Source organism: Juglans microcarpa x Juglans regia, chromosome 1S, assembly GCF_004785595.1.
Source record: "Juglans microcarpa x Juglans regia isolate MS1-56 chromosome 1S, Jm3101_v1.0, whole genome shotgun sequence".
In the NCBI taxonomy this organism is placed as follows: domain Eukaryota; kingdom Viridiplantae; phylum Streptophyta; class Magnoliopsida; order Fagales; family Juglandaceae; genus Juglans; species Juglans microcarpa x Juglans regia.
Genome location: NC_054595.1, coordinates 7,285,692 through 7,301,924, shown reverse-complemented (window position 1 = coordinate 7,301,924; position 16,233 = coordinate 7,285,692). Strand labels below are relative to the sequence as shown.

At 36.4% G+C, this 16,233-nt stretch overlaps 1 protein-coding gene across 1 annotated transcript; it reads right to left on the bottom strand.

Annotated features, from left to right (window-relative positions):
- Window positions 1-1,525: 1,525 nt before the first annotated feature.
- On the bottom strand, window positions 1,526-16,222 carry LOC121247267 (SH3 domain-containing protein C23A1.17-like). Its single transcript, XM_041145643.1, has 3 exons — window positions 16,210-16,222; window positions 15,949-16,064; window positions 1,526-2,587 (listed from the first exon to the last, which is right to left on the bottom strand). The coding sequence occupies exons 1-3, from the start codon at window positions 16,220-16,222 to the stop codon at window positions 1,526-1,528; spliced, it is 1,191 nt and encodes a 396-aa protein (XP_041001577.1).
- Window positions 16,223-16,233: the final 11 nt, after the last annotated feature.

Sequence of the window (16,233 nt, the reverse complement as noted above, 5' to 3'; positions counted from 1 at the left end):
GATAATACTCAGTGTATGCTATGCTAAAGTATTACAGGTTTTTCTTGTCTTAAAACCATCGCTCTGTTACTTTTAGAAAAGATGTTTTGTTCTGCATGATAACTCTGTAAAATATTTTATTCTGCATATTGTACTTTGTAAATACTCATGTTTGCACGCTAACATATGCCTCTTGCTTATTGAGTTGTTGACAACTCACTCCCTATCTTCATAATATTTTCAGATGATATGGAGAGTCCAACTGAGGACCGGGATTAGATTGGTGAACATGATTAAGTTGAGGAGAGGATGTTAAAAGGAGGAATTCTGATGTCTTTTAGATTTAATATCTCTTAGGTTTAATTTTATCTTGGGTTTAGTAAGACTTGTGAAGTTATTAGTTTGGTTTGTTATGACTACTGGGAGATTGTGAACTCTTTAGTTTATTTTTGTTCTGCTGCGGTAATGACTTTGTGAAGTTTTTAAGGGGTTTATTTAGAAGACTTGAGATTGTGTTTTGATAATAAAGTTTTGTTGGAGATTTATTTTAGTTGTGCTGGAAAATATGTTCATAAGTGACAAGTAGTAATTCTCCTAGCCACCTGGGTTTGGGGGTTACAATTCTCAAATGAGGTACCCGAATACATAATGCATTAGTGAGGTAGACTTGATCTTGTCACTAGCTGATTTGGCCTCATTCATGCATAATACATGCAAAAAGAAAATCATTATTATCATTATATATGATATAGTTTGCTAATAAAGCCAAATGAGCAGATGTAAGGATCTTGATAGATGTGTACCTTACTAATACATTATACATAACGCATAACACATGCAAAAAAGGAAAATCATTATCATTATCATTATCATTAACTATAATGTAATTTGAGAATAAGGTCAAATGAGCAAGTGAAAGGATCTTGATAGATGTCTACCTCATTAATACATTGTGCATAACACATAATGCATGCAAAAAGGAAAATCATTCTCGTTCTCATTATATATAATTTAATTTGCGAATAAAACTAAATGAGCAAGTAAAAGAATCTTGATACATGTCGTATTTCAACAAAACTTTCTTGAATTTTTTATGATTAATTCGCCAGGAAGAAAGAAGGAAACTTTTTTCTGAACTCCGACAGAATATTGTTTTTTGAATAAAAAAAGGAAAAGAAAATCACCCGAAAGATCTGAAGTACGATATTCCATCTAATACGATGAAAAATATAAAAGGGCAAACGTGAGGAGCTGTGTTTTATTCGTTGACATTAGTCACTTACATATTCATGCAAACCGCATGTTTATTACCAAACATAGATGATTGACAATCTTCAACTACACTTTACTAGATCAAGTGGATTAACCTAGCAAGCTATGAAGAATTAGAATCCATGCTCTGCTTAATCACCAACAGTAGTACTCTAGTCACCTTTATATAGTTTATTCTCTAACATAGCTTAGCCTAACAAGAAACGCTGCTTAATCTCTCCAAGTCTCTTTCCTCATGTTCTGATCTTTGATATGGAACTCGGCATTGGGCTTCCTAGTTCCTAGAGAGAGCAAGGTGCACCCCAGGATCATGGTGAGTGCATGAACAATTGTAGAGGATGGAGCTGTTAATGCCCTGCACATTATTGTTCACGAACGCACTCATGGGCTGTGAACTTGTCACTTTTCCTTTGTGACTCTTGTTCTTCTTCGGATTCCCCTCCTTGTTGCTATCAGTACCACTTTTCGAGTCACTGCCATGGCTTTTTGTTTTTGGATTTTTATTCTTCTGAGCAACTTCATGTTTCGTTGCGGATTGGATTAGTTTCATGAAGGCACCTTTATTTTCACCAGCAATTGATATAACCCTCATACCCGCCTCCATTGAATCCAAAATAGTTTTGCCACTACTTTTCCCCTTCTCCTTGGTTTCATTTTCATTCGACACTTCTTCCCCTCCAATGGTCTTCTGAAACACAACGGTCTTCTCCTGGACCTCCATTGGGATCTTCTGCTCAAGTTCAGTCTGCGACTTCAGTTGAGAAGGCAAGAGGGTTAAATCAGGTGATGGTAAAGCCGAAGACTTGGGATTAGGTGATTGAGGTGAGGTTTGAACAGTAGACACAATTGTTTTGGGAGGTGGGACAGGGCTAGGCACACGAGTTGTGGGGGTAGAGGTTGCGGTATTGGTAGTGGAGGAAGTTTGTGGTGGTGCTGCTTTAGAAATTGATGAAGTTGGAGCTGAAGAGGGGGATGGCGCTGCTTTAGGTGCTAGAGAAGTTGCATCTGAAGAGGAAGGACCAAAACTTTTGGCACTAGGTGATGTTTGCACTGATGACGAGAATGCGACAATTGGCACTTCGGAAGAAGAGGAAGCTCTTGGAGTTGGAGATGATGGAATTGATGCAGTGGTGGCAACAGGAACTGTTGCTGCAATGGCGGGTATTAATGGCCTTATTCTAGGCCGAGCCACAGGTGGGCGTGGCTCCGTAGGAGGGGCAGGGGCTGGGACTGGGGTAGCTTCTTGAGCTATTGTAGGTAAACGGAACAATGGACGAGGGCGGGGGGCTGGTTTGCCATTATTAAGGTTATTTTTTAAGAACTGACTTGAAAACAACTAAACAAGAACACTTGTGATGGGCACAAAGATAGATGGTTGATGTTTATTGTTATTTATAGTTCTACAATAAAGAGGGAGGGAGGGGCAGAGAAAGAGAGGACAATGGAAGGCATCGAATTAATTCTGCACTACATACAACAAAAGTACACAGTAAAGATTCCACTGCATTTAGATCGTTCGAATGAGTTTGCCTTCTACCGTGACAGAGTTTTACTCATTATGGTACCCAGGTAGGACTGAACTTCGTGAGGGAGTGGTACAGCATCCTTGAGTTTTTTTTTAGAGAGCGAGAAGCCACTCACATAGCAACTTCATCTCAAGTTTATTAATAGTTCTCACTTATGGCGGGGGAATACCGTTGTAACAAATAAGAAACTTGGGATTTACAAAAATAGAAAATAAAAATAAACAACCACTACAACAAATTTGAGATTTTGGGACGAAATTATTTAGGGACGAAATTTTTTTCATCCCTAAAAGTCATTTTTTGAGACGAAATTTAAATTTCGTCCCAAAAAATGATGAATTTAGAAAATCGTTCGAACGTCAAAATAACCGTTGAACAGTATTTTCTGTGACGAATTAAATCGTCTCAAAAAAATTTTTCCGTTCAAAAGTGAAAAAATACGTTCGAACAGTAAAATTTGGCGGATAATTACTTTATTATGGCGGGGAAAGTTCAAAAACGTTCGAACGAGAATTTGTTGTGTTCGAATGGAAAATATTTGGTGGTAAATCCTGGCGGGAAGGTTTCTAAACCGTTCGAACGGAATATATTTAGTTAGAACATATTCAAGCACCACATTTATACATTCGAAAGTATAATATTAAACTCAGTACGAAACTCAAAATATAAAAAATATATATCATATATACAAATTCATTAATTAATTTTATGTAATTAATTTTAAAATATTTTAATAATTTCTTTTACGTTAAATAAATATTATCAACCACATATATATTAATCAACCAAATAAAGCAAATTATCAAAATGTCATATATATTGTTCATAATTACAACAAAAGAAAATATAAATAAAAGATAAAAACTATTGTGATGCGAGGTCTCTACACACATCCTCGACTGCAGCTAATTGTGTCTCTACTTGTGTCAGTCAAGTACTAACTGTGACCTGAGTTGCATTATTGGCATTAATCACTGTACGTAACTCATTAACCTCTGTACGTAACCCAGAGACGGTAGCCATAATCTCTGTACGCAACTCAGACATGGCAGTATGCACTGCATCAATCACTGCTGATGTGTGTACGCTGATCTCAGCACGCAATATGTCAGCCATCTCCTCGCGAATATATGTGCGGGATGTCTCAGCCTGTGTAGATGTCTCACTAGCCGATACTCCAGTATCTCCTGGCTGCGCACCTCTCTGAATCTCAGCCCTGTCAGGAACAGCCCCACGAAAACGAAATCTAGAGTGTCCCGTGCTCCGTGATAGGGTGGTGCTGTTGATCGGTGCCATCGGAAATCGGGAACGCTCGGCAGGTTCGGACACAACCCCGGCATGTAGCAAAAATCGAGTGATGAGGATCCCAAACGAAAGTATATCTGTCGTAATGAACCGTGCCTCTGATCAGATTCTCTCAAATATATAACCAACGAGGTCGATCGGGATGCCACGAGCGACCCGTATCATAAATCTCGCTCGATCCATGCCGACCTCCGTCTTGTGCTGCCGTGGGTCAATATTATTGGCAATGATCAAATTCATAATCTTGAAGAATGAAGATAAATCTGCCTGCCTAATACTCTTGGAGCCATCGTACACTGGAGCATCTGGACCAACAATCAAGTCTCTGATCTCGTGATCAGCAAGTGTATCGATCTCATCTGTGTAATCTAGTCCCTCGTCCTGAGACATAGCTGCATCACCTGAAGGACCAGACTCTCTAGGCGGCAAGTTTGGATAGGCATCAAGAAGCCTAGGAATACCCAGATATACAGCGAGTCCGTCTGCTGAAAATATAACAGGAGCTCCTCGGACACAGATCCTATATGCCCCTCCATCGTCTGGGCTAGCAGCACCGAGCTCTTTATAGAACTCAGTAACGATCTCAATGAAGGAAACGAGCTCCATTCCTTCTTCTCGCTGATCTAAGATTGGTGCCCAACCACGATCATTGAATACTGATGGGAGGGAATGACCCTCCCATATAAGAGCGACAAAATCAGACAGTTTTACCTGTCGCTCAAGTAAAACGGTCCGCTCTCGAACTGTTTGGATGGAAGGTTCTCCTGATCTACCACGTTTACGGCCCTGATAAGACATTATTATGATCCTGAAATTTTAAAAATAAAATATACATTCAAGATTAGTGATAAAATCTAATTACGACTAAAAGATTTACAAAATTATATACTAATAGCAATTTAATAAATTAATTGATAGAACATATAATCAATTAAACGATGAAAACAATTTAATAAGCTAATAAAATGTTAATGGAATGAATTTAATAATTAGCGTTCGAACGTCTAAATATATGGTCGAACGGACAATTAATAACGTTCGAACGTGTCGATCAAGTTCGAACGTACAGGTTTACCGTTCGAACGGACTGGTTAATACCGTTCGAACGTAAAACAGATCTAACTCGGCCATGGCTGAGTCAACTCAGTGGCCATGAAAATACTCAAAAATTAATCGATTCCGTGGTTTCTTCGACTAAAAACAAAGTACTCTTCATTTCTAAACATCCTACGATAGATTTATGATGTTCTACGGTAATTATTGATGAAAAAATGCAATTTAAAAAAAAAAAACAAATAAAACCATAAAATTATAAAATAAACGGTAAAACGAGTTTGAAAATACATACCTTTACTTGGGAGGAAAAGTGATTGACGTATGTGCTGATCACGACGGCAGACGGCGGTGAATGTAGTGCGTTCAAACGTTTTCTCGCTTTTTCAAACGGTGGGGACGGCGGCGTGAGAGAAGGAGCTGCCTGCGATAACTTATACGTGCATAACCGTTCGAATGTTAATATTTAACGTTCGAACGTTAATATAAAACCGTTCGACCGTTACTATTTCACGTTCGAACAGAAGTTTTGTAAGTTTATTAAAAAATATATTAAATGTATACTATATTTATATTCCTATAAATTGTTATAATATATATACTATTATAGTAGATTATATATACTGTAGTATATATGTAATATTATAATATATATTATGATAGTAGAATACTTTAAATGAAAGCATAATAACTTATAAAATATTTTTTTATACTATAATAGTAATATATCATAATACTTTACTATCAAAGTGTTATATATGAGATATTAATATGTATATAGTACCACATAATAGCATGTAGTGCTATATGGTATGAGTTTATACTTAACTAATATATGTCATATTATATATTCCATTATACTTTACCTACTAAAGTTATATATGACATTATACAACATATATATATAGAGTATAGCTTACTAATATACTATCATCTTATAAATTTCTCTACACTTTATTATGTGACCTTAGTATATTTGAGGCTATATATATGTGAGTATATATTACTAATACATATGATCTTAATAATGTATATGATAGTATAGGTCACTACATATATGATAATATATATATATACTATATATTTAGTATAGATTACTATATATATGATAGTATATATTACATTATATATGATAGTATATATAACTAATACATATGATGTTATAGTACTTTTCATTTAATGATGAAAAAAGTTATATTTAAACATAAAGGATATGTGTTCGAACGGTACTCGTAAACCGTTCGAACACATATGTTAACGTTTGAACGTAAAAAAACATTTGAACGGACAAGGCAAATGGCGGGAAAACATCCCGCCAAAAAACAAGACAGCTGGATTACCATTCGAACGTAATTTGTTATAGTTCGAACGGATTATTGCAGTGGTGGGAAAATATCCCGCCAATTAAACTATAGTATCATCTAATATGTCTATATATATTAATGTTGTTCTTTTATTCAAAAGGTGTAATGAAAAAAAAATATAAATAAACATTTACAATACCGTTTGAACAGTTAGAAATTAAAGTTCGAACGGTTAATTTTCAAGCGGTAATAAATCAATAACGTTCGAACACATATGTTAACGTTCGAACGTGAAAATTAGGAGGGAATTTTCTCCCGCTTAATATTTTCACGTTCGAACGGTTAGTAAATAACCGTTCGAACATGAAATGTTCTTCAAAAACACGACAGAACCTCACAATTCTGTTTCTCTCCTCCTGCTGTCGCTCCGTGTGGTCGCCCGAAGATTACCCCTTTGCATATCAGAGGTATTCTTTCTCAAACTAGCCCTTAAGCTCAAAAAAATTGTTCATCTCACTCCATTATTCTCGGATTATTACTTGTAGGATAGTTTGTGATTATTCTCGGATTATTTCCTTTTCATCTTCAAAAATTCAGGTATTTCTTTTAAAATATAAATGTATGGTTTGAACTTTATATTTTGCAATGTTAGAAAGTTGTATGCTTTGATATTGTTGTTTGTGTTTGTTAGAGTTTGGGATTAATGGAGTTTTCGGCGTTGTTGAAGACGACTGGAATCTGGAATGAATACGTTCGAACGGGTTCGGATTACCGTTCGAACGTATTCATTTTGTTCGAACATAGGTTCTCATAGTTCGAACGGATAATGACATTACATCAATAACGTATACAGAATACGTTAGGTTTGGTATGGTTATAAATTATATGTACTACTAAATCACAAATAATTAGGACCAACTACCATTTAATATTGTTAATTCTAAATAAATAAAATTAATATTCAAATTAAAATACTACTAAATCTTTAAATTAAAATAGAAATAGTTAAGATTTAATAATACTTAAATACTTAAAGATAAATTAATAAAATTAATATTCAAATTAAAATACTACTAAATCTTTAAATTAAAATAGAAATAGTTAAGATTTAATAATACTTAAATACTTAAAGATAAATTAATAAAATTAATATTCAAATTAAAATACCACTAAATCTTTAAATTAAAATATAAATAGTTAAGATTTAATAATACCTACTAATTAAGTTTTTGTTGTATTGTTGTATAAATAATATGTTGTTATTGTTTGACATATATTAGCATATTTTGCAATGTTTGTTCATCAAAATAAACCTTAGACCCGTTCGAGAATTATCAATCCGGATGAATGCTTGATTGATAACTCTTGAATTGTCCAGAGTGGACAGTTTGGGATTGTAAGATCATTCTCGCAAACTATAGAACTATATCTGTTGTCGTCCAACATTATGATTTTGGTAGATTCATCCATTGTTCTCTGGATATGCAGTTTCGGTGATGGTGCAACGACGTGTTAATCGTCAGTACACACAACCAAACGAGCATATTTGGAGAACTATGGGGAGATGCTGCCGAAATTTTGTTGGACGTGACAGATAATAGATCATAGGTTGGCGACTATGATCTTACAATACCGAACGGGATAGGACCAACTACCCAATGAAAGGTGGCATACTCATTAATTGGTACATGATACATAGTTGTTTGCTGATGCATTACAATATTGTTTGTAATGAATATAGTTAGGCATGGATAAGAGTTGGATGAGAGTTAGCGATCGATTGGGTCAGAATTACAATATATATGCTGAAGGTGTTAAAAAATTCTTGGAGTTTGCATTGGGTACATGTGATAGTGATGGGCGTATCAGATGCCCATGCAGAGAATGCAGGAATTTGCGTTCTCATAAGATAGACTTGGTGAGAGAGCATCTGTTTGTCAAAGGTATTGATAAGGGTTATACTGATTGGGTCTTACACGGTGAACCATATCCAACTTCATTTGACGCTCCACATGAAGAAGAAGAGATCGATGAAGATGTACAACCAGAGATTGTTGGAGATGATTACGATGAGGATATGGAGGAAATGTTAGGTGACATCGGTGCGGGAATGTTTATGAATGAAGGTGACACGGACACATCAAGCTCAAATGATGGGGGCCATAACACTTTTGCACGCTTGTGGAATGATTCACAGCGTGAGCTATATCCAGGATGCAGAAGACATAGTAAGTTGTCGTTTACCGTAAGATTGCTTCACATAAAATCAATGTGTCGATTATCTATTAAGGCAGTCAATATGTTACTTGAGTTGTTTAAAGAGGCACTGCCGACAGACAATACTTTACCTCGTAACTTCTATGAAGCAAAAAAGTTGAAACGAGGACTCGGATTTGATTACAACGTAATACATGCATGTAAGAATGACTGCATATTATTTTGGCGAGAGAATGAGCAGTTGAACGAGTGTCCTATATGCCACGAGTCAAGATGGACATCGGACAAGGCAAATGTTCCGCAAAAGGTCATACGCCACTTTCTATTGATACCTAGATTACAACGATTATTTATGTCACGCGCAACGGCTGTAGATATGACATGGCACTCATCAGATAGAGTAAGGAACGATAATATTTTGTCACATCCTGCTGACTCCTAGGTGTGGAAGGAATTTGATCAAGAACACCCATGGTTTGCTGAAGAACCGCGTAACGTAAGACTTGGGTTGGCAACAGATGGATTTAATCCTTTTGGGAACATGAGCACTAGTCATAGTACTTGGCCAATTGTACTTATGCCGTATAATCTACCACCGTGGAAGTGTATGAAAGATCCATATTTCATGATGAGTTTGCTCATTCCAGGTCCGAGGTCACCGGGAAATGATATAGACATACACTTACAGCCATTGATTGCAGAATTGAAAGATTTGTGGGAGAATGGGGTTGTCACATTTGATTCGTCAACAGGCAAGTCGTTCAAGATGCATGCTGCGGTGTTGTGGACAATAAATGATTTTCCAGCTTATGGGAATTTGTCAGGTTGGAGTACTAAGGGGAAAATGGCATGTCCAACTTGTAACAAATATACCAAATCTGAATGGCTTACGTACGGGAGGAAATTATGTTTCATGGGTCATCGTCGATTTTTACCTGGTGACCATAGATGGCGTGGAAATTCTAGAATGTTTGATGGAACTGTTGAATGGGGCCAACCTCCACCATATTTGTCTGGCGAAGATGTACTTGCACAATTTATAAATGTTGGTTGTAATGAATTTGGTAAAAAACAACGAGAGAGAAAACGAGCTACGAATGAGTTGAATTGGACAAAGAAGAGTATATTTTTCGAACTCCCGTACTGGTCGAAGTTAAAATTGCGACATAGCCTTGATGTTATGCATATTGAAAAAAATATTTGCGAATCCTTATTGGGAACATTGATGTCAATTGAAGGAAAAACAAAGGATACAATAAACTCAAGGAAGGATTTGAAGCGGTTGGGAATAAGACGGGAAATGCAGTTGCAAGAAAATGGTTCGTCTGTCTACATGTCGATTGGGTGGTATACATTGTCAAGGAATGAAAGGGTTACATTTTGTGAGTGGCTAATGAAGATCAAATTACCGGACGGTTATGCCTCGAATCTAACAAGGTGTGTGAGAACAAATGATTGGAAAATAACTGGATTAAAAAGTCATGATTGTCATGTTTTCTTACAGCATATCTTGCCTATTGGTATCCGTGGGTACTTGACCAGAGATGTGCGTGTGGCTTTGACTGAGTTGGGTGCATTTTTTAAAGACTTATGTGCTAGGACGTTGAATGTAGAAGCTTTGGATCGAATGGAACGAGAAATTGTCATAATATTGTGTAAGCTAGACAATATTTATCCACCGTCATTCTTCGATGTCATGGTTCACCTAGCCGTTCATTTACCACGTGAGGCTCGACTTGCAGGACCAGTTCAATATAGATGGATGTATCCCATTGAACGATTTCTTGGAAAGTTGAAACGTACAGTGGGTAACAAGGCCCGTCCAGAAGGATCAATTGCAGAAGCATATATTGACGATGAGTGGCATACCTTCTGTTCCAAATATTTCCATGGAGTTGACACTCGGTTTGATCCGCCAGAAAGAAACTTTGACGTTGACCGAGCAAGACAACAGAATATATTTTCTGTGTTTTCCCAACAAGTTCGTCCAATTGGTGCAGTGCGTGGTTATGACTTGTGTGGAAGAGAGTTCGAGAAAGCTCAGTGGTACGTGCTGAACAATTGCCCTGAGATAGAGAACTACTTGAAGTAAGTTATAACTTTTTCTTAATTTAAATTGCCTCATTAATTTTAAAAAAATACAAAATATAAAATATTTGTGGTAATCATCAATTTCAGTGATCATATTAACGTGCTCAAGGAACTAGGAGTAAATGATATAAACCAAAAACATGAAGAGGAGTTCCCAAGATGGTTTGAAGAACGGGTAATGAAATTACATATGCGTTACTCAATAACAAATGAAAAATTATTAATTTCAACTTTGATATAGTATACGCTTTACTCAATATGTAGGTTGTACAATTGCATGCGAATAATCCAAATGATATATCTGATGAATTGTATGCATTGGCGCGTGGCCCATCGAGACGCGCTGCTCGATTTTCTGCATGTATTTCTCGGGGAAGTAGGTATCACACACTGGATCGAGATTGTTATAGGAAAACCCAAAATAGTGGTGTCCTAGTCGAAGGAAGTCATGATGGAGAAAATATTGATTTCTATGGGGTTATTGTCGATATAATTGGAATGAAATATTTGGGAGAGCTTGCGGTGTATCTGTTTAAGTGTGATTGGTGGGATTTAAGCAATCCTCGTACTGGAGTCCGTGGTAATGAATATTTTTTGAGTGTTAATACATCAAAAAAATGGTATGAAGATGATCCTTTTATTTTGGCTTCTCAAGCATCTCAAGTATTCTACTTAGATGACCCGAAGTTAGGAAATCAATGGCGAGTAGTTCAAAAATATTCTCCAAGAAATATATATGATGTTATCCCTCAGGCGGAAGGACAAGATGAAGAAGAAGATGACTCTTCTACTCAAGAAGCATACCAAGAGAGTCAACCAGCCTTAAATTTGTTTGTGGATTTGAGCTAGTATGAGATGATTCCATTAAATAGAGAAGATATTGAGGCTGAAATTGTTGATGCGACAGTTGAGGAAAATGTTGAATCATCTGAAGTATCTACAGATGATGAGAGCGAATTGTCAAATGAAACTGATACAGATTCTGATTGACCAATTATGTGTTAACATTACACTTCATGACAAATATTTTACTTATTGAATGTATCAGTAGTTTGAAATTATGCCGCCAAAGAGGAAGGAAGTTCGCAACCCATCTCCACCTGTTCCTAGCTCTCCTTCATTGTCACCATTAGAGATTGATTTTACAGAACAAGGTAAAAATCTAATACTCATAAAAGTTATTAATTAAGGTCCTATAATAGAGATATAAATGAAATTGATTACAATGTTATATTTTATAGAATCTACAGTACAATCTCGTCAAGGTCGAGGCACCACTAGAGGGGTGACGTTGGAAAAATATCGGAAGGTGGGTAAGATCAAGGTTAACATTCCTGACGAACATACTGGGGCGAAGGACAACCAGCAGCTTGGCTTGCATCACATGTGGGTGCTCTTACACGAACTTACGCACCTTTGGCAATGACTTCATGGAAGAAAGTCCCCCAAGATGTTAAAGAGCTTATCAAGAAGCGTTGTTTGGTAATGTTTAAAACATTGATTTAGTAGAATAAATTTCTATATTTTACTTAAATTTAGAATATTATAAATGATAATGTGTTTGTGACTATTTTTTTAAGGATGATTTCGAATTAAATTTTGGTCGGAGAGAGGAGCGTAAGACTGTGGAAGAGCTTATGGGTAATGCATTCCGTAAATATAAAGCGAGGTGTCATGAGTATTATAATAAGTTTGAGAAGAAGGAAGATGCACGCCAACATCCTTTCTAGGATGTCCGACCTTCTGAGTGGGAAAAACTTTGTGACATGTTTGAGGATCCATCATATCAGGTATAATGAAATTTAATTATTTTACTTGTCCTATCTGGCATTTCGCTTCATCCTATTTTCAATTTCTTTGCAGGAGCGAAGTTCTATAAACAAAACAAATAGATCAAAATTGAAGATTAATCATCATGCAGGCTCAAGATCTTTCCATCGCCTTTCTAAGAAATTGGTATTGCTATTTTTTTTATTGGATATAGTTAATTATTTGGATGAATCATAATGACTTTATATCTTAACACATTTATTGTAGCAAGATTCAGATACTAATTATGATCTGACAAAATTATATGCTGCATCGCACACTGATCGTAATGGAGAGTGGACTCATCCTGATGCCCATGAAAATTATGTAAGTTTTATAACCTGTTTTAATTAAATATATTAGAATATTTATGACGATATTAATTCTTTATCTTATATATGGCTAGGATAAAATGATTGCCCTACGTGCTGAATCTGCGTCAGATCAAAATTCCTCAACAAGTGATATTGAGATTTTTACACAAGTCCTGGGTCAACGTTCAGGATATTTGAGGGGTTTGGGTCGTTGTGTAAAGCCTGGTCCCTCTTCCTCTTCTTCTGGGAATGCATCTATGACTTCTATAGCGCTAGAGAATGCGAATTCCAGAATCGAAGAATTGACTGCAATACAGCATGAGTTAGAGGCTCAATTGACAAAACAAGCAGATATGGAGATGCGCCTCAAACAACATGAAGAACAACAAGAAGAGTTCAGAAGACAGATGCAACTCCAAATGCAGCAGCTTATGCAACAGTACAGGCCTCTAAGCAACTGATGGATTTTGGGATTATCTATTTATGTATGAACAATGCCCGTCTCGACTGTTATTTATTTAATTTGCGCTTATTTTAACACTTTTGTGAGTGTTAAACAGTTTCTAATGTATTTTTTCAAATAGTATGAATGTCTATTTGATTTTCTATTATTGATTTAAATTAAAGAGATATCGTTCGAACGAATGTAAAACGTTCGAACTCTATGTAACGACAAGCGTTCGAACGTAAACGTAATGTTCGAACGAAATTTATGTTCGTAGAGTTCGAACGATCACACAACGTTCGAACGTAAATAATTTCAGTCGTGTTCGAACATAGCCTATACCGTTCGAACCCATATACCGTTCGACCTGACCATTTAACGTTCGAACACAAAGACAATTCATAACGTTCGAACGAATTCATGTGTGTTCGAACATATTTCGAAATCGTTCAAACACGTCACTACTGTTCGAACTTAAAATTTTTTCCGTTCGAACCATTTTCTAGGACGAATTTAAACCGTGACAAAAAAAATTTTCGTTCGAACGTGTTCGAACGGTTTCCTTCAATTTCGTCCCAAAATAAATGTTTTGGGACGAAATGGTGATTTTCGTCCCAAAATACCTTTTGGCACAGTGATTTTGGAACGACTTTGGGACGAATTTTTTTCATCCCAAAAATTTTTTTGGGACGAAATTGGGGTCTTTTGGGACGAAAATTTTCGTCCCAAAAGACCCTTTCTGTTGTAGTGAACCCAAGTACCAAAAAACAGCCATAGCCAAAGATAACGAAACAAAAGTGGCAAAACATCTAACAGGCCTAGAATCGATCTAAAAGCCTAGGGCTATTTACCCGACCCGAACCGACACGAAATTCATTAATCCACCCTGCCCCGATTTCAACACACTTCCCTTTACCCGATTGGTCAATACCTAATTACCCGACCCGAAATTGATTTCGGAATACCCATTTATTCCAACCCTTTTTTTTTTAATTCTCTTTAATCTAGAAAAATAGAAAGTTATTTTGATTTTGAATCACTAGAAGGAATATCTTTAAATGCTTTTTAGTTTTCTAGCCATTTTGATTATGAACGGTAGCATGAACATGGAATTGGTCGGGAGGTATATCCTGATCAATTTGTTTTTTTGAGTGTTTCAAGATCGTGTAAGAATTCTGGGAAGGGCTTGTTAGTGATGGTGGTGAAAAACCCTTACGGGTCAGCTTGCTTGTACAGTAATGTTGCTTGTTTTTCGTGGTAGCTATAAATTGATGATGCTTAGTTAATTGCCATATATACATAGATATGCTAGTCTCTTATAAGACTTTGAGCCCAAGAACTTTCCGGTTTGCATCTATGACATATCCACTACATTTCAATAAGAAAAAATCCATTTACAAAAAATCTGTTTGTTAAAGCATTCAACACACAATTAACAACTATTTACATTAAAATGAAAAATCCAACCAAAGGCAAACTTCTTGGTTATACCAAAAGGCAAAAAGAGCAATATCCTAGTTACATCAATCCCAAAAAATTCACAAGGAAAATCCATAACTAAGCCCTCTCCAATTGGAGCAACAATCAATAGAAATCCACCATCAATTATGATGTAAGCCGGAAACATTTTAACATCTATGAAGTGAGGTAGGATATATATCCAAGGGCTGATATCGCAACTAATCTTTGTGTGGCAATGGTCCCTCCTACAAAGAAGTATATTATTGAGCATTCAAAATTATAGTTGACAAAAATGGAATTCTTGCTGGTGGCACAGCATTAGTGCAACAGTTGAAGGAATGACTTGAGAAAGACTTGCCAGAAGTATATTGTTTTCCTGAATCATCACCTCCGACTACTATCCACCACATTGGTACATCCATCAATCCCAATCTCAGGATGAATGGTCGGCTGCTAAAAGATTGTATCCCATTCTCAAATCTCTTTCTCCACCACTACAATCTATATTCAAGAAAAGAAGGAAAAAACTGACAAATAAAAAGACAAAAGTCTGATGAAGAATAATTTTGGCTTGTTTCTGGGTTTTATCTCAAGGCAACTCACCATCCACACTCAAGTTTCTTGAGACCGGGATGATAAAAAAAAAAAAAAAAAAAAAACACCCATAAAACCAAAATATTCAGTATAGTCGATTTCATCATAAGAAAATACTCAAAACACCCATAAATCTACGACTAACAAACTCACAAACTAATCTCAAGCAAGGGAGCAAGAATCTGTTTTACAACCATCCAATACCCATAAACCAAACGACAAACTCACTAACCTTGATTCTGAGTTACGATGGAGACCGTAAGAGCTGCGAAAGTAAGCTGCAATGGAGAAAGTGAGCTGCAATGGAGAGAGTGAGGCTGCGAGGGACAGAGTGTTGAATTGGATAAAGGAGAGGAGGGCTGAGTCTCAAACTTGATTCGTGCATTTTAGACTAAATCGGATAAACGGGTATTACCCGTTTAAAAAAGAATCGAGTAATGGGTATTCTGTTTCTGTTTCAAAACACAAATGGGTCGGGTTGGGTCGGTAATTTGGCCTTTTCACCCCTAAAAAAGCCTATAAAAAGGACAAAATAACCTTAGTAGATTCTGATATAAGGCATGTCACTCCGATCTAACCTTAGTAGATTCTGATATAAGGCATGTCACTCCGATCTGTACATAATAATCCTCTAAGAATAGAGGGAATATTGCTTTGCGCATTCCAGTAACAATTGCAACCACTACTCCCCAATCTGGCAAAAAAGTCAGCTGATTGATCCATTGGCATTGTCAACTCAGTGGGGGCTGCCAAACATATTGGGCTTTACATCGACAAGTTCTTGATGGAGTTGAGGCTTCCCTTCTATCACCTAGTTCATGACATTTTGGACTACGTACACATGGCTACCATTTAGCTCTTGC

Coding starts and splice junctions, on each gene's coding strand:
- LOC121247267 (XM_041145643.1), bottom strand. Junction 2,588..15,948: donor TTATATCAGAATCTACTAAG/GTTAGATCGGAG, acceptor GTTCTTGTTTAG/TTGTTTTCAAGTCAGTTCTT.